General features: G+C 36.9%; 1 protein-coding gene and 1 non-coding gene across 5 annotated transcripts in view; both read right to left on the bottom strand.

Annotated features, from left to right (window-relative positions):
• The window catches only part of LOC133521123 (uncharacterized), a 614,754-nt gene that overhangs the window by 573,280 nt on the left and 21,573 nt on the right, over positions 1–19,901 (bottom strand). For 2 of the 4 annotated variants that reach the window (XM_061855895.1, XM_061855898.1), the window contains exon 1: positions 9,637–10,580. The exons of 1 other annotated variant lie outside the window; for it this stretch is intronic. In XM_061855895.1, coding sequence (XP_061711879.1) covers positions 9,637–9,674 — 38 coding nt within the window. In that variant the 5' untranslated portion in view covers positions 9,675–10,580. Of the gene's footprint in view, positions 1–9,636; positions 10,581–19,901 lie in introns of those variants that run through there. One more of the 4 variants, XM_061855899.1, reaches the window with a different exon arrangement.
• On the bottom strand, positions 13,913–13,983 carry Trnag-gcc (transfer RNA glycine (anticodon GCC)). Its single transcript has one exon. It is a non-coding gene; the product is annotated as a tRNA-Gly (tRNA).

The following is a 19,901-nucleotide window of genomic DNA, read 5'->3' as shown; positions in this document are numbered from 1 at the left end:
TTATTGTCGCGATAAAATGATTATATGCCTGTTAATTTAATTCACTATCAAGTTTTATGCTCCTCGTGAAATTTGAATTGTTAGTTTGCCATATCCTAGGTGAATTTTATAGCCAAGTCACGCTTGCCGAATCGAGTGGGCAGTTATGCAGAAATACTGGCACTAGGTGTTTCGTTGTTCAATACGTAATTAGAAGGAAGTTAATGTAGCTAGGTTACATAAAATTACATACATAACTACTAGAACAAGCCTTAATAAGATATGTTAGCGTAACGTCATATAAATAGAAGCAAAATAACTAACTAGTTACTGTTTTTTTCTTACTGGTTTGTAAGCTTTTGCTGGGTTTATTTTTCGTATTTTCCAAATATCGCATTTTATCGTCCTCCTCAAGTTTCAATCGAAATGTATTTTTTGCACTATTCAAGTAAATTATCAGTAATCGCCTATTAAACAAATCCTATTAGTTTTAATTTATTCAGTATAAAAAGCAAATTTTATTGTATTTTCATATTTTTTATAATTTAGAAATATATAATTTATAAACTTTCCGCTTCCGCTGTCGCTCCAACATTACACCATAACCCCACCCCAAACCATGTCGAAAGACCACACATACAGCTATGAAACTAATTGTTCCAGTCAGGGGCGGATTAAGAAGGCGCGGGGCCCTTAGCACAATAACTCGCGGGGCCCCCCTGGTTAAAAAAAAAAACGGCTACTTGCGAGTCAGGCTCGCACCCCGAGGATTCAATACCATCACAACATTTTTACAATGTTTAAATTTGCTGGAACTATTTTTAATCATGTTAATTATGCAGTGTATTTTTCTTTATTATCACACCAAGTTCGAGGTCTGTATTTTATAACCGTAATAGAGATAGAAAAAAAAACATATAAGTAAGCTCAACCGTTATAATAAATGATAAATACGAAACGATGATGTAATCCTGTTATCTCTCATTAGGGATATAGGGCTCGCAGAAGAATTTGCCATTAGTCGCGACCCTGAGAGGCTATTTCTCAACTGATCGCCCAAGTCCAAGCAGGGTCCAGGCGGCCTCGTACCTTGAAATGTATATCTCTATTGTCGTTATACCTACTACCTATATGGAAATCGTAATTATTTGGTTTTTGTTCCAATACCGGTACTCTATACAAAAATCGTGTTCATTAAATCTGTCGTTCAGTGTGCTCTATCATATGACCCATAACAGTTAGACAGTCGACATTTACACCAAGTGTGTATTTTTATTGCAGCTATAACAAATAATAAATAATTTAATAGTTTTTTTAAACGAAACATCTGTATATCGTCATTTAAAATCGGGATATTTTCCATATTTATTTATTTTCATGAATTCCTGATATTGTATTATTTTTTATTTACATTTAGGCATTTTAAAAGAGCCTAATCTTAGTAAAGTTGCGTTATTTTATCAGAGTACCTTTCATTCTATAGTAAACATCCCTATAATGGAACAGGCACCAGTAATGGGATGGTATAGACAAATCCTGTAAAACAAGTATTTACCGTCAGTTTTTAATCGCGCTGGCAACATTTTACCATAAGCAAGAGCTAAAGAGCTGCTTAAATTTAATTTTTCATTGATATTTGTTAGTTCAAAAATGAATGGCGCCATACATCCCATGACTGGAGCAAAAAACCAGTTTTAATTGGTTAATAATATTGAAACCAATTGCCGTAGCTTTAAAATCTCATTAAATACATAGAAAACATAAAGGCCAAATTCGACATATAACTTTTAAAGCGTAAAGCGGTAGAAATTTTACAAAACAATTACGAAAATCGCAAGTTAAATTCAAGCATGTTCGGATACTGTTTAACAACATTCAATAATAATAAGTTAAATAAAAGCTTGTATAAACAGGTGAAACGTGAGTCGGACTTAAGAACAAAGCGGGTAGGATGTATCAGGGACGCAGTGGGAACTGGAAACCAATTGTCAAGTGTGTCAAAAAACAAGCTCAAAAGCTGAGTCTCTCCTATTTCGCCGCGTTCCCGTGCGAAACTGATAGCAAAGCTGCAAGAATAAAATCGATGCCCTAGTGTGATCGAGTCGGTAGCTTCGTATAAGGACGGAAGCCCGTAGCGTTCTATCACGGCGCGCATCCATGCAAAGGCTGAATTGTAGTAGAACAGAGTTTGGAATGGAACCAGTGTGAACTCGGCTTGCCTGCTGCTCGGCCTTCATTCTCGCTCGAAAGTACGACTCTAGGGATCATTTGGTTTTCCGGCCCTGATGGGATGGGATGGGATTCCGGCCCGGATGCAGGGCTTAAAATTCGGCCTACGCGGAGCCCCGCTGTTTTCTTTTTATAATACTTTGACAATTAGGTTGGTTCGATCACGATCACGGCTTTGGAGCAACTCCGCATATTTTGGACTCCCGGCCGGCCGGAAGAACGCGCCCTTTGGCCTCCCACTGCCGCAAAGCTGGCCATCATCCTTCCTTGCTTTCCACCAGTTTGTTATTTAACACAACTTCTTTTGTTCTTCTCCGAGCTCTGCTCTTTCCTGCAGCTTAGCCATGCACAAAAGCTTTGAGACACTGCACCTTCGGTTTATGTGAAACTCTGCTTCCGGTCTTTGCATAAGTCGTAAAACTCCATGCATTCCTCAACCTTACAAACTTGGTACCGTAATAAAGTAAATTATGTCAAAATTGCCACTGACTTACCAAAAAAATACATTGTAAAAAAATTGTGATGGTACAGGATCCTCGGAGCGCGAGTTCGACATAACTTGGTCGGTTTCGTCGGTCGGTCGGTCGTGCCGAAATCGCATGGTCAGGGTCGGAGCGCGGGGCCCCCCCTAGGCGCGGGGCCCTTAGCATATGCTTTTTCTGCTGTTCGGTTAATCCGCCACTGGTTCCAGTTCATTAACCTTTAGTTAAACGACTTTATCAGCAAAGTCAATATTTTCCTACGAAAATGCGAAAATTTACATTACTATCAAAACTAAACGGGCAAAAAATACATTGCAAGATAAACCATAATGCTACAAGTAGAAGCGTTTAATTTGAATTTGGAATGAAGCGATCGTTCTTTTCTAGTAATTCTTTTGTTTGAAGTTCGATCAAAAATATATGTCAACGGGGCGCTATTATTCTGATGTATAGGGTGACAGTTCAGTTAAGTTTGAAAAATTTAGTTCCAATGAAATTCCGCAATATGGCGCGTGATGATATATTACTGGTCAGGCTCTCAGGCTTTACTGAAGAAGCTATTTTGAAAAAGGAAAAGATAATAATTATACGTATGATATGGTCAGACAAGTTTGCCAGTAGAAAAAGGCGCGAATTTCAAATGTTCTAAAATAAAATAATATAAAATAAAATAAGCCTTTATTGCTCTTCTACAGTGATAACAATATTATGTTTTTCTTTTCCGACGACTGAGTTTTGTAACAACAGCTTGTCTTTCGACAAAGGCCTCCTCTAAAAAGTTCCATTTCTCCCTATCTCTTGCGAGTCTCGTCCATCCTGGGCCGGCCACTTTCCTGAGGTCATCTTCCCAGCGTTTCCATTGGCCACCCTGGTTCCTTTCACAACCTATTGGGCACCATTCTGTTATCTTCCTATTCCATTTATCAGTTTTTTCTCTTATCATGTGTCCTGCCCACTTCCATTTTAGTGTTTTACATACTTTGTTCGCATCTTTGAATTTGGTTATACCTTTAATTTTGTTTAATTTTATTTTATCTATTCTTTTTACTCCAATTACACTTCTCTCTATTCCATTTTGGCATACTTTAATTTTTTTGGTTAATTTTTCAGTTAGTGACCATGATTGGCAACCGTATGTTAAACACGGAAGGATGCATGTGTTAAAGACTTTCCTTTTTTCCTTTATTGGCATGTCTTGGTTTTTCATTACTTCACTAAGTGACCAAAATCTTTTCCAAGTGTTGGCAATTCTTCTATCAATTTCTTTAGCCATAGTATCACTGGTCGCTATTAGCTGACCCAAGTATACATACTCGTCAACATAGTCTATTTTTTCCTTATTTACCATGATGGTGTGACTATGTGAACCGTTAGTCATAATTTTGGTTTTGTTTGTGTTCATTGAAAGGCCAGCTACTATGCTTTGGTCTGATAGTTGTTGCAGCATTTGTTCTAGATTTTCTGGACATTCTGAGAATAGAATCAAATCGTCTGCAAAACGCAAATGATTCAGATTTTCGCCATTTATGTTGAGTCCATTATTATACCTCTATAATCTCAAATGTTCTATGGGACGATAACCCATCGCGCCTACATTTTCAACATTTGCCGTTTTTTTTTACTAACGGAAATGAATTGACAGACTATATGTACAAATATAAGTGTCTTAGGTTTATAATAGGCTGTACACTTTGCGAGGGTAATGAACCATATTATATGGCAAAGAACAAAAGATGAATGTCACTCAGTTAATAATAACATTATAATAGCTTATGATTAAATTTAATTGTCTTGAGTGAAGAGCGAATAATACATAATATAACCGGGTTGTATTATGTACAATCATCGAACTGATCAATATTAACGATGATCAAGGAACCTATTATACCATAGATAATAATAAACTGAAATGCCAAACCGGACATATAAAAAATATGGAAAAAATCATGAAAATAAATACAATACAATACAAATACTCTTTAGTGTACACCTCAATAGAAAAAAAAATACTTTCAAATACTTTCTACGAAAAAAATATATTTAATAATCGAAACTGCTAATAAATTTTCACGAGTATGGGTTAAAAATTGCGATTGGGGCCGATTTTTGAATTTCGAGTGCTCGATTTCGTGTAATTCCCTTCAATTTATATCTGCTACTAGGCATTTGAATTCTACTAATATCATTGAAAACGAGTGGTCAATACCAGTAGATTCCCAATTTCTATTGCTCGTATTTCTAAAATATCAATTCGCCGTTTTCCACAGATATTCGAGTAACAAATTCGAGCGCTCGAAATTCAAAAATCAGCCCCCTGGGGCCCGATTTGGAATTTCAATCGCTAGATTTCGTGTTCTTCCATTAAAAATATATGCATACTATACATTTAAATTCTACAAATAGACTTTAAAATGAATTGTCAATACCCAATAGTTTCCCAATTTGTATCGCTCGTATTTCATAAATAGCATTTCGCCGTTTTCCACAGATTTTCGAGTGACGAAATCGAATGCTCGAAATTCAAAAATCCCCCTTGTAGAGAACCTCCGGACATACGAAAGCATTTTTGCCTAAGCTGAAACTGAGACCTCTACCGCTCGGTAATAATACATCTATGATGAACTCATAAATATTTAATTAAATGTACAGGAAAATATAGAAAACTAGAGCAATTTTAACGTTACAAACAGAAGGAAAACCTAATAAGTAATAATCTACTTGTACATAAACACATACACATGTATATACTTACAATGCATTTATTATAGTTATTATAGCTAGGGCATAATAATCAATCGTTGCAACAAAATGTGATGTATTTAAAATTCCGTATTAATTAAAAGCTAATTAGTAATAGGTACAGTAAGCTGCAAAGTTAAGTGACCAAAAGCACTCAGTTCTCTCATTATTTTCACTGCGTGTTGCCATTTCCAAACTACATTTGCCGTGTAGGCCAAAATAAAAACTACGCGTGATATTTTCCTTAATCATATACCGTTATGAGAATGTAAATTGTTCGTGGAAAATTATATTAAGTACAGCACGCACCAACGTTTAATCAACATTTAATACAATATATCTTTCTTGATAATTTATGTTTTCCTAGTATGTAAGTGAATTGGTCTGACACTGTAAACTTGCATTGTGTTCAATAAATAAATATAAATAAATAAATAAATAAATATAAATATCAGCTTATTAGCCCGTAAAAGCTCAAAGCAAAAACTGAAGTAATCAATTGTCAATCCGTCTTTAATGAGATGTACCAGATATAATTTACAGAGAAATAAGGAAGCTTAGGGCTCCTCTACACGATGGCCCAGCGTAGGCCAGTCTAAAGCACGCAGCTATGCGGTGGAATGAGATAGCAACATCACTTGCTCCCTCTAACGCATAAATGCGTCCCTTGGACTGGCCTATGCTGGGCCATCGTGTAGAGAAGTCATTAGAGTGCTATCTCCACATATAGATAAATTACGTGTTATAAAATTAAAACTTAAATAAATATTAAGTTTTGTGTGAGTTTGAAACTTATTAATAATACTATTTTCCTAACCTCCCATAAAACGAATTATTTATTTATTTAGTAAGGAACGTGATGTATAGAGTAAGCTAATATACCAGTTTTTGTATTTATTTGATTCTATATTATGATTTGTCTATTATGTTTTGCGCAAATTAGTTTTATTTAAGTACCTAATAAGTAACGGCTACACGATGGTCCAGCGCAGGTCAGTCCAAGGGACGCATTTATGCGTTAGAGGGAGTAAGTGATATTGCTATTTCATTGCACCGCATAGCTTCGTTCCTTAGACTTGCCTACGCTGGGCCATCGTGTGTAGGAGCCCTAAGAGCACGCACTATGGGATGGGCCACATGTACATGCGTCCGCACCATCGCTGGCCTACTACCTTTGATGTGCGGACAAAAAACCGACACCGTGGCCATCCTATCGCCATCCCGTCGCGCCATTAGCCATCCGACACTACTACCCTCTTATCTTAGTGGGCCAAAACGATGGCCCATCGTGTAGAGCAGCAATAAAATTGTCTCTACAGTGTCTCTCCACTTGCAATATCTGCAGTATGCGCTCTCGCGTTCCGCATACATTCACCGTGAGTGCACTTTTTGCAGTTAATGCATTTTTGCAGCCGACTGTATCATTAGTTTAAATAAAGGTGCGTTGCCCTCAACGTTCAGAGCGAAAAGGTGGCAAGTACATTTAAGTTTTTGGGTAGATATTACGTTTTTGGCAAAGATGTGGGTTATTATCAAGAGATGGAAAATGTCCCGTTACTTAAATTGTGTGACATGATGATGAAGGAGACATCTTACAAAAGTGAGTTAAGGAGTTATTTTTTTAAATTAAAGATTGTCAAATCCTTTCTAAGCTTACTTGTACACAGTTTTTGAAGTGATAACGTGCCACTGCACACTGCATATTTGTATAGGAATTTGTATGTAATTATGTAGTACATGAGACAGATTACAAAATACTGTAAAACAAAATATATACAACGTACAAAAGCGAACTTATCCCTATAAGGGATCTCTTGAGTAGGATAAAGAACTCTTGATCTCTTGATTTGACTAAGGTACCTCTACCTACTTACTTTATTGTACCTATAGGTAATATACTAATCTCATAGTGACACTCCACACTCAGTCGCTGCAGTGTGTGCACAGTAAGCTTGGTCCCACTCTACTCAATGGCCAACCCCGAGGTGCCAAATGTATCGGTATCGGTATGACAAATGGTAAGAAAAGTTACGTGACTATTTCCGCTTGGTTTTTAGGGTTCCGTAGCCAAATGGCAAAAAATGGAACCCTTATGGATTCCTCATGTCTGTCTGTCTGTCCGTCCGTATGTCACAGCCACTTTTTACCGAAACTATAAGAACTATACTGTTGAAACTTGTTAAGTAGATGTATTATGTAAACCGCATTAAGATTTTCACCCAAAAATTGAAAAAAAAAACAATTAATTTTGGGGGTTCCCCACTTAGAACTGAAACTCAAAAAATTTTTTTCATCAAACCGTGTGTGGGGTATCTATGGATAGGTCTTCAAAAAAGATATAGGTTTCTAATATCATTTTTTTCTAAAATGAATACTACTGATAATACTAAAAAAATATATGATGTACATTACCATGCAAACTTCCACCGAAAATTGGTTTGAATGAGATCTAGTAAGTAGTTTTTTTTTTGATACGTCATAAATGGTACGGAACCCTTCATGGGCGAGTCCGACTCGCACTTGGCCGCTTTTTTCTATCAACGATTGTCATTTTGACTAGGCCCCCTAGTCTCCTTACCAAACCAACTAGAGTAAGACTGACGACTTTTATTTATATTCCTAACTAAAAACAAAACGAGATGTAAACAAGGACCCTATTTTGCATCGCAAAAGACGCGAATTCCGTACACCAATCACTCGGATCACATCTGTCGCCGTTTGTTCGGCAAATAATCGATCGCGACTCGATTCTAATTGGCAACTCGTCAAGGGATTACGACTTAAGGCGTATTTTGTCAGTATTACGTACGATAATATATAAAAAATATTTATCCTATGTAGGTTATTTACTATTATTAATTATTTTACCGATTTAACCGAAAAATAATAAAGCCCGCGTCGGTTCTTATTAGCATCATTTCTTATTAACCTCACTGTATTTCCGCAAATTACACATTGATGACTTTACATTGTACATATTTATTTATTTTTTTATCTAGTTACTTGGCTTAGAATCTTTAGAATAAGTATGTAAGAAAATAAATACAAAAGGGATATTACAGGTGGGTATATTGTATACCGCGGAGTGAATAGGTATGCACTGTGACTTAGATAGGATATAGGATCTATTACGATTGTAGTGACGTACCTCATTTGTTTATTGACATGCTTCGTACTGTTTACGATTTTTGTATCCCACGTAGATTGATTGAAAGCGCCAGTCGGAACTTAAATAATGTATAATGTTCAAAGTCACATGACTTTTCGTAGAATCTGTCATCCCCATAACTGTTTCTCTTTTCGTTTAGCGTTTGTAGGTGTTCTATCAGCCAAAGTCAGAATCGACCAGTTTCAAAATAGTATCGCTTGCAAACGTTGATTTTGGACTTGACCTGCCCCTAATAGGTACCTACGATTGTAGCCTGTGGTTTCCAGCTGCTGAAGCAACTCGTATAGTTTCTAGTGATGTGCTAACTTGTTATTAAATTGTAAATTAGCCTTGCCAGTATAAGATCGTTGAAATAATCGGTTACCTCATTGGCAACTCGATCGATTCTGGATTTACGATTTGTTATACGTTCATTGATCCTTTTCTATTTTACTATGTCATAAAGATACTTATTGCTAGTGCTGGCCTTCAAGTAACAAACATCGATATTTTCATTTCATTTTACGTGACAGATAATAGAAATTCTAACCAAAAATAATAACCATTCGTATTCAAGGTAACAACTATTAAATAGGTAAGGTACGTAAGTATGTTTGATATATTTTTTAGATAACAAACTACACAACAAAACACAATGATTACTGAATAATTTGCACTTACTTACGTTTGAAGAACAAGAGGTCATTGCCCAGCGGTGGGTGGACGTGGGCTATTTGATAGCAAGAAAGATCGTCATTTGTAGTGTTATGAAATGGAAATGATTTAGGGATTTTATCATTTTGGCAGGAAATGTTAACGGCCGTTAACAAGTTTTATTCGTGTTTAAACTCGGATGTTTCGCTCGGCACGACGATAAAAACCGTTTCTCTAGTAACCCTCTGATTAAAGCACTGAACCGTCCATGTTAATTTAAGTTTTTATGGCCAAGATTATTACTTTCTATTATTAGTCTCGTACCAAACAAGTTGTGTCAACTAACTCGCATGTGGATGTTTATTTTGAGCTAAAACTAATATTTAACCAAGACCATACACCCACCTTTTAGGCTTCCAACGTCTTATGAAAACTCCGAACATGTTGTCAAATACAATTCACATCACTACCACACACCACAAGCACTGCACAACACTATTTTTAAGTTTACACTGAGGGGCGAAAATATTTCCGAGCGCAAAACGATCACCGAATTGCAACTGTTTACAAACACTATTTAAAAATAGAACGTCGTTTGCGCAATCGTAATCGAATCGATTGTCATTTGTTTTTTGTAATCGTCAAACATGGAACGTCATACGAGCGACACGTGGAAACGCCGCGGACGTTGCACGGAGACTGAACTCGCGGTCGCGAGCTCCCTTGCACTATGCAAGTATGCAGCTGGTGTGTATCCCGGTTGCTTAGTATTAATAAATTTTAGATGTCAACCACTCTGCGTGGTGGCCGGCTAGCTGGCTGAATGGGCTTGTGTCACCGCCTTGCTTTGGAGGGCTATTTTGCAAGATAAAGCGATTGTATCGTCGGCGATTTAGAATCGCAACAATGTAATCCCGTTTTATCTTTGTAGTTAATAAAAGAAGCTTGTCATACTATTTAATTTTAATTCATCTATCAATGTCATGTCTTCAAACATAACAAACACACCTACTTATAAAGAATCTTGTCTCGTCAGGAAGTAAAATAACAGGTGTATTCATAAACTTAAGCTTATTAACATTAGAACTGTCATCAATCACAATCATAACAGATGACTTTACTTTTTTTCTTAACGAGCGATAAAAACTTGAATGAACTTCCCTTCTTCCTTTCATTTTGCTTTTATTATGATGTTGCGTGAGAAGAAATGTAAAAAAGTATGTCGCTCAAAAAGTTTAAAAGCTAATGCCTTTTAATGTTGTTAGTTTGTAAACAATAGTGCTTAAAGGTAATAATCGATAAAATCGCAGTCGATAATTTATCCGATTAATCGTAATAATCGTAGTAGGTAACTAGTAATTTGATGGGCGCGGAAGTCGCGGTACAACACTACTGATATTTATTTCGTGTTCATTTTGATAGGCAGTATTTATTAATATATTATTTTTGTGTTATTGGATCTTAAATTACTATATTAATTTTTCCTTATAGGAATGCTGCTTAGCAATATTTTTTTAATCAGCAAGTTAACAACGTTAACGTGGTAAGTAACTAACTACTAAATTTATAGACTTTATACAATACAATACAATACTCTTTATTGCACACCTCAATGCAGAAACAGTACAAATAATACAACACATAAAGAAGAGGCACACAACAGGCGGTCTTATCGCTAAAAAGCGATCACTTCCAGATAAACTTTAGGTAGCGGAATTAAAAAAAATAAAATGTTATGTCAGTAGGTGTTCCAGATGCAATAAAAGAAGACTTTATATTAGAAATCTTGTTTGCTTACATTTTGTTTCCGTCTTCTGAGTTCACACGCTCGTTTGAAAAGCATAAAAGAACGCCACCAATCATGACACATTTCAGAAAATTGGATTATTGTTGATATTTCACTGATACCTGTAGTACAGTAAGCAAAACTATTTTTCTGCATACATTTTTATATTCAGGGGTGCTAATCTAATAGTTTTGCTGTCTCTACCTACCTACCTTAAATTTCTACCGATTTGCGCGTTAAACTTTGAATGTATAAATATTTTAAAATTAATGAAACGTCAAAAATTTATTTACGGTAAAATGTTGCCAGTGTTATAGAACTGATGATAATACACAATTTTATAGGATTTATGGTATACATCCCATCAACTGTTGCCACGTCCATAATAAGGGTGTAATTACTAATACATGTTCGACAAAATCAGAATCAATTTATCTGTGGGCACGGTAGTGCCAGCGCCAAGTTGAACAGAAACAAACAAAGATATACGTAAAAAATTTAAGTAAGTCACCAGTACCCCTAGTGTAAATAAATTCGATTTTGAAACGTGACGTACGCGTTTGCGTTTAGTCTCATTTTGTATTGGATTTAGAAAGAGCGCGCCAAGCGGGACGTTTTGGAAACTCAAAATACTATACAAAATGAGACTTAACGCAAACGCGTTCGTCACGTTATGATGTCGATAAAATTTACACTAGGGGTACTGTTGTATGTAGTTGTGACGTGTTCGAATAGACATTTATTTTGTTTGTGTGTGTCTTTTAAACATGTATTGTCTATTCGAACACGTCACAACTACATACAACAGGTGACTTACTTAAGTTTTTTATACAACAGTAAGTATCAGTACAGTAGCTAGATCTTTTTCTCAACACTATTCAGGTATTTTCGTTTTTTATTTTATTTTGAATAAAAAATTACAGGGATCGGCGTTTTATAGAGTTAGTAACATCGCACTGAATGACCGACCTACGCATACCCTTTAAAATTACGCCACAACCCCGCAATGATAGAAACACATAACTTTATGTGATCGTAAATAAATGTCGGCCTTTCTGGGAGGCTGTTAGTCAGGGCATGGCGCAGACCACTTTCCGTGGACTACGCACCATACCGTAAGGGTCACCACATTTATGCACTTATATGTGACCGAGGCCGGAGAAACGTCCCACAGGTTGTCAGGTTATTCATATAAAGATACAAGCAAATCTCGTCCTTATGGCAAGCGACAAAGTGGGACGTTTTGACGCGGTCACATATATTTGTTTGTACAGTCGAGTTCACAAACATCTTTCAAAATGTGTGTGTTTTATACATATAAAACTCTCTTGCGTTTTGTAATGTGTACAAAACGCAAGAGTTTATGAGTGTTATATTTAATATTTTATTTTTAAACTCTTTTACGCAGTTCCAAGTATTGTGAATTATATTGATATATATTTTTTGGTAAAATTTATGTTAACTTGGGCTAAGTTGGGCACCAACGGTGAAGTTAGGGTTCCCTGCGGCAGTTTTACCAGCCCTTTCTTTTCAATGATTTGCAACATTCATAACGGGGTGTCATTTTATATGTTCTTTGCACGGGCAGTTAACTCTGGGGGCACGGCAAAAACCGGGCCGAGTCGGAGTCCCTACGACCGACTGACCTACTTACGGACGGAATAACCTGGAGGCTTGTGGGATAATGGTGAAATGTGGAAGTGTTATAAAAGTGCTCTTTATAGTTACGAGTTATATGAACCTAATAGCCACCGCCATACAATCTAAGTTTTACGCTCTTATTTTAAAACCAACGAAGCAACATGAAAATTCAAGGAACATAATCATTATGCCTGATTTTTGTTTTCTTTGCTAGAAACTGTACGACAAAGAAATTAGAGCGAATATGTAGAACTTTTTACATACTTACAAAACTTCAACTCGCTCTATTTTCTTTGTATAACAATTTTTAAATAGTGCCTATGCCTATTCTTGGGATACGATGCCAAGCGGACACCAGGCTTCCGTGAGTCGTGGTACATAATAAGCAGGGACAACGATAGGAAGATGATGATGATCTTATATGCTCTAGCAGATAAATGATCTAGGGGCACGGCAAAAACCTGGCCAAGTCGGAGTCCCTACGGCCGACTGACCCACTTACGGACGGGATAAAAGATTAAGCGGTTTCATTTACCTGGAGGCTTGAAGGGATAATAGCGAAATGTGGAAGTGTTATAAAAGGATTAGTGGATGCTCTTTTGAGGTTAATGAGTTTTCCAAACTTTTTTGCGCGGTAACAACATAGTAATATAAAAATAGGAGGAGAATACAGATACAGATGTAGTGTATATTTATTATCCATCGTATTTTCACGGAAACTTACGAACGTGTCTTGCTATTTCAGTCAGTCTCGGTACAGAAAGTACTGACATGACTGAACTAACATGTCAAATACGAAAGCTTCCGAGAAAATACGATGGAAAACAATTACGCATATATCTGTACAGAAGATAATTTCGCCTTTACTGAAGGCGAGAAAGACACTAGCAATCAACTACTCCCTTAGTTGTGTGACAGGTCTGCCCCTAGAACGCTCAGGTATGTGGTGTCGCTACTCCCCAACAGGAGTAGCGAGTGCCCTAAGTTGATTAATTGCACTGGTAAAAACTGTGAGCGAAGGGATCAGCCCATCCCTAGGCCAAATAATAAAGATATATTCATGTATGTACTTATCGCTGACTGTCAGCGAGCGAGTCAGTCTCAATAGTAACTGAGATATTTTTCTTAGAAAAATCGCTCGTCTTCTCGCCGGTCGCTGCCAAATAAAAGCCACGTACATACCTGAAAGCAGCAAAAAAAACGGAATTAATACAATAATAGAATTTAAAGTGTCATTATTAACAACAAAAAGGATGCATCGGCCGGGAATCGAACCCGGGCCGCCCGCGTGGCAGGCGAGCATTCTACCACTGAACCACCGATGCTTGTGAGAACCATGTTGAAAGTACCGTTCGAATAGCTAATTTTATGCAATAACCACTGAATATACTGCAACTGAATAAAGTTCATGTTAAGACACGCGATAATCAACTTTATACGTAATTAAATAAAGTACACTCGTAGATAGTCAGTTATTGATATTTTAGACAAACTGCGGTTATTACCGATAACGGAACGTAGCTTGCGTAACGAAAAAATGATAATAATATAACATGAGAAAGAACATTTGAATCAATATTGTAACGTTAAAAATAAGACCACCTGTACATATATTGTAGCGAACAAGGTGCTTTTAAATATCTGAACGAACCCTTTAACGTCTTTACAATAGAGGTGTGTTCAGATATTTATGACGGCAATGGACTGTATATAGAACTCTTTGGTATAATATTTAATTTTATAAACACCAACTATGTATTTCACTCCATAAATGTAACTGTTCTATGCACATAGACAATAAATATGTCTACTTCTTAAGACGCTTGCCTTAACTCATATTGCCTTGTTATTAAATGTTAGATTTGACTAACCTGCGCGTCATCGTGAATGACACGAACTATACCTATTTATTTCTGCTTCATATTCTTTTTTGTTTTGAAATTCCACGCTCTACAAAGTTCAAGAGACCTTTAGGTCACATGCAATGCACCAATCGATCGTGTGTATAAATATTTTCCCATACATTCTCCACAATATTTCCCATAATCTATCAAAAACTATGCAAATTGCAGGTACAAAGATATGCAATTTACTGAGCATGAGGTATTATATGATGAGCGGCCTACACTCGACATCGAAAAATTAAAAAATAGTTATTTGCGTCTCTATCTCTCTTGCATATTCGAGCGATAGAGAAGCAAAAAACGATTTTCGATTTTTCGATGTTGGCGCTAGGCCGTCAAGTAGGTAGTACTAGGTAGGTACCGAATGATATGCGGTATGCACGGAAAGTGAACAAGAATTAACTTGACTATTGATGAATAGAAATCTAAGGGTTGCATTAAATATTAAAGTACTTAATCACGGGAATTCTTTTGCATGTAGGTACCTAGAATAGTATTTTATACAATAATGAGCTGTTCGGCCGAGTACCGCTGTTTAGGCAACGAAGCTTGCTGAGTAATTGATTATATCACTATTGTATATAATATTTTAATAATTATAAAGCCTAAATAATTAAAAAAAATGTAAAAAAAGTAATACAAAATACAAAAACACCCGACTCCGCGCGATCCCGTGTCCCGCGCCCGTTTAGTATTTTCTATGAAAGCTAGGCGGCACGTGATTGGTAATTTTTTTTATAGTTGACTACAGCGTATCGAAATTAATCACAGGTGAGTTTCCGGGAGCCCAGACATGAAAGTACGCAATTATAGTTTGGTATACGAAATCTTAATTCAACCATTACAGCCGACTAGTAGAAAAAAATGTATTTTCATCACACTTTTTCGAAAAAGACCTTATTTCATCTAGGTGTACTGAAGGACAAAGGCCTCTATTGTTCCCGTGGGAGTTATAGATTGTGAAAAAGCTCCCTAGGGAGTTATAGCATTTTTTAATTATTATGTCACTTATTCGTACAAACCAAGTAGCATAAATGAGTTTTACTTTTAGAATACTGACGTTTATAATTTAATATTTTTGTTTATGTTTAAAATTATTTCTTTTGATTAATTTACCTGCCGTTTGAAATATTTTTACATAATTTTCAATCGTGGCTGTATGCCGAATAGGTCTGTGCCTTCGATGCCTAGCCTGTAAAAAAATCCTAAATGGCGGACGAATGTATGATAAGTCACCGTATTTAAGACCGTTTTTTCTTCGCAAGTGTGATGAGAAACCTTGTGTGTAACTCCGGGGGTAATATTGCAAACTCGGATCTTTAATTCCACTTACCCCCCTCGTTGCACAATGTACTATAAATCACTCGCAGTGCATCGCATCTCCATAATCCTAGTTGTAGATACCCAAACATTATATTTTGGAACAACACTAACGCAGACATTGAAAATTGTCCGTTCGATGCGCGTGCCGCGGGCGCGCAGGGCGGCCATTACGAAAATATCAGGGTACTCTACGGTACCCTAGACTTGCTGGCAGGCTGTTACGGTACCGGGAATAGTACGGTTTGGAAATTATGGAATCTTACAAGGAACAAGAGGTTTCGTCTGTTTAGAAGTCGTTGAACTCTCCCAAATGTCGCAGTACTTTCGAATTTTCAGCTGTCATTCTCAGTTCCACAAGTATCAATTCTGGCATAAATAAGATCCTACGTATTTGTCCAGATTATAAACTATTAGTATACTTAATAATACTGATTACTGATTAAGGAACAAATTATAGTAATAAAAAAAAAAACGCGATATACTGAAATTCAACTGCTATAAATTAAAATTAGACATGGTTTCATGATTTTTTTCTATCGAGTCAAATATAACTTTTTAAGGTTTTACTTGAAGTTTGCCCACGGAAATATACTCTAGTTTCCGTGTGATTTTTTTCAATGCATTTGCCTTTTATTAAAATGTTTAAAAATTCAAAATAAAAACTGCAAATTTTGCGGGAGACCCCTCTTAAGATACCTTAGATACTATATATCCTATTTCCTGGAGACCTAGACTTAAGGATGACTGACGTTAGAACGACCCGGATTCGGGCCGGAGCCACTTCGTTTTCTACAGAAAGCATCACGTGATCGCCGATCACCTGTCATAGAAAATGAAGTGTCGGTTGCCTCGGCCCGGACGCGGACCGTTCTATCGTGAGTCATCCTTTAAAAGCGTTCCAAAACTACTGACCGATTTCCATTAAAAAAACCTCGAGCTTGAACGACACCGTAGTATCATTAACGCCATTGTAGCCAAATAAAGAAATTGACAGTATCAAGCACCTTTCTATTTCGATAGCTCATTTAGATGACTAAGCGAATCGAATCGTATCTATTGAGACGTGACACAGTCGATTTTAGTCAAAAAGTCGTTCACGGTGACTTTTTGCATCGATTCCTACAGCCGAGATGTAATTGAGATTTAGCATTAGCTATCATATTTAAGGAGTAGGTTTTAGGACGAGATGAGTACTGAGGCCATAACGAAAAACATCGAAAATAGAAAGGTTTTTTGCCCCTCTATCGCTCGAATATGCAAGACTGACAGAGCAAAAGATAACGATATTTCGATTTTCGATGTTAGGGTCTTTTTTTTATACTACGTCGGTGGTAAACAAGCATACGGCCCGCCATTATGGTAAGCAGTTTCCGTAGCCTATGTACGCCTGCAACTCCAGAGAAGTTACATGCGCGTTGCCGACCCTAAACCCCTCCCCTCGTTGAGCTCTGGCAACCTTACTCATCGGCAGGAACACAACACTATGAGTAGGGTCTAGTGTTATTCGGCTGCCGTTTTCTGTAAGGTGGAGGTACTCCCCCAGTTGGGCTCTGCTCTAAATCTGGGATAACATCCGCTGTACTGTGCCCTACCACACAAAGCGAGATGACATTCACAATGCCCATACCTCTCTTTTGGACGTAGTTTAAGGACGTACCCGGGTCCGACTCTGTTAATTGTCATCCAATTACGAACAAAGGGCATACTCTATGTTCGTAACTAGACTCGAAACTCACAAGTTTTAATTTTTCCTAAGTGATACCGTTATTGGCTGCTAAGTTTAATTACAGCTCGCAGAAACTCTATGCTGAAGACCGGAGCGAATGGCAGTGAGAGGCCGAAGAAGAAGAAGGCACCTAGACTTTTTTGTTAGTCTTCCTTAGTGTCCCACTGCTGGGGAAAGGCCTTCCCTCGTTTTCTCCACTCGACATTTTCATTTTTATTCGCATTGGCATTTTCCCACCATTTTGGATACAATGCGTCCAAGTCGTCCCGCCAACGCAGTCGTTTCGGTCTGCCTGCACCCCGTCCTGCACCATCTATGGTGTTCCGTGGGTCCCACTCAGTAACAATTTTGGCCCACCTTTCCGGGTGCATGCGGCAGTCATGTTCAGCCCAGTCCCATTTGAGCTTAGTGGTCATCATCTAGACTTATGTGCAAAAAAGTCAACGTATGTTATCTACCGGGAAAATTTGCAAGTACCTAACTTCTAACATCGTATGCATCAAGCTATAAACAGTACAACCAAGTACACGAGTGTGAACATCCCAGCACGTGAGTGTTACCTACACTACATGGAACCGACAATTTCTCATGGCAAATTGTATGGTCTCCATGCGTATACGTCGTAAGTAACCAGTCATTTTATACCAAGATTACGACCTTTCAAGAAAGCAGGATAGCGGCTGTTTTAGAATTAAAAAGTCATAACTTGTTAGGGAAAACAATGGCTTATAAGATGTTTTAGAACCTAGGCTAAATAGTTCCGTCTGCTGGTATGTAGATTTGATGGGTTATGTCTTCGTAACTTAGTGCTTAGTAGAAGTCTAGGTTGAAAGCGTTTAAGGAGGTTTATTATGTTTTTCGAGGCCCTTAGTCTAATTTAGAGGTTTTAGGAACTCTTTACCTATTTAGTATCTTATTTATTATTTACCTACCTAATTGCTTAGACGACCCGTCTGGCCTAATAGTGGGTAGTGACGCTGCCTATGAAGCCAATGGTCCCGGGTTCCAATCCTGGTAAGGGCATTTATTCGTGTGATGAGCATGAATATTTGTTCCTGTCCCTTTTCTATGTATTTAAGTATTTACAATTATTTATATACTTATTATATATATCGTTGTCTAACTACCCTCAACACAAGCCTTATTGAGCTTACTGTGGGACTTAGTCAATTTGTATAATAATGTCCTATAATATTTTTTTATTTAATTGTGTAAGTACAGGAAAACGTCGGTTATCCGAACCACGATTGTCCGAAAAACCATACTTTATTCGTAGTTTTGTTCAAGTGTTATTTATTTTAACGTTATAAGTACGTCGAATTTTAATATACGGCACTGTTTTTATGTAAAAGGGAGTTGATTTTGTTTAATCTCGTCCAAACAAACCCACATTCCGATTATCCGAACTTACCTTAGTACCGATTAGTTCGGTTATTTGAGGTTCTACTGTGGCCGTTAAGACGAATAACAACTTTGCACTCAATGTGAAAAATAAGATTGAAAATGGGGAGAAGTCTGGATAAGGGGTTTATAAGATAACTTGTGACGATTGTCGAGTGTCGATAGTGGATACAAAAAAAAATGGTAACGAATGTTTAACAATCATAATTAATTTAACATGATGTGACTAATATCTAAAATATATATGTTATAACTTTAAACGAGCAATTCTTGTATATATTATATATTCGGAGATCTCGGAAACGGCTCTAACTCTAACGATTTCGATTACTATATGGGGGTTATCGGGAGTGAAAAATCTATGTAGCTAGATCTTACCTCTGGGAAAACGCGCATTTTTTGAGTTTCTATATGTTCTCGGAGCAAAGCTCTGTCTCCCAGATATTATATATTTTTGTACGTATCTACTATCTACAATTCCACACTATCTACTATTATAAGTAGTAAAGTAACGGACCAAATAGTAGGTACCATGAAATATAACTTTCCTTAATTTCATATGAAGAATTATTAACTATCAGTGAAACTCCCACAAACCGATGAAAATCTAAGTTTATCTACGCCGTACATAATCTATAACTTTGTATTATTAAATTGGTTTTCCTCAACAAAACACTCTAGGAACTGGGTCAAACCAACGCTATCACCTTAAAGTATACATGATATTCCATCCTCAAATCATAGAGAAATAAGTAACAGATTGCTCACTCCATGCATCAGTTTTGGTACCAAAACGCTTATTATTAATATCGAGTAGCGAAATTATCAGTACTGCTACTTGACAATAGATGTTGCGACATACGAAAAGTTTAATGCTCAACTATTTTCA

The sequence above is a fragment of the Cydia pomonella genome, chromosome 9 (genome assembly GCF_033807575.1).
Source record: "Cydia pomonella isolate Wapato2018A chromosome 9, ilCydPomo1, whole genome shotgun sequence".
Lineage (NCBI taxonomy): Eukaryota > Metazoa > Arthropoda > Insecta > Lepidoptera > Tortricidae > Cydia > Cydia pomonella.
The sequence above is the reverse complement of the archived record's forward strand: the minus strand, read 5'-3'. Positions and strand labels throughout refer to the sequence as shown.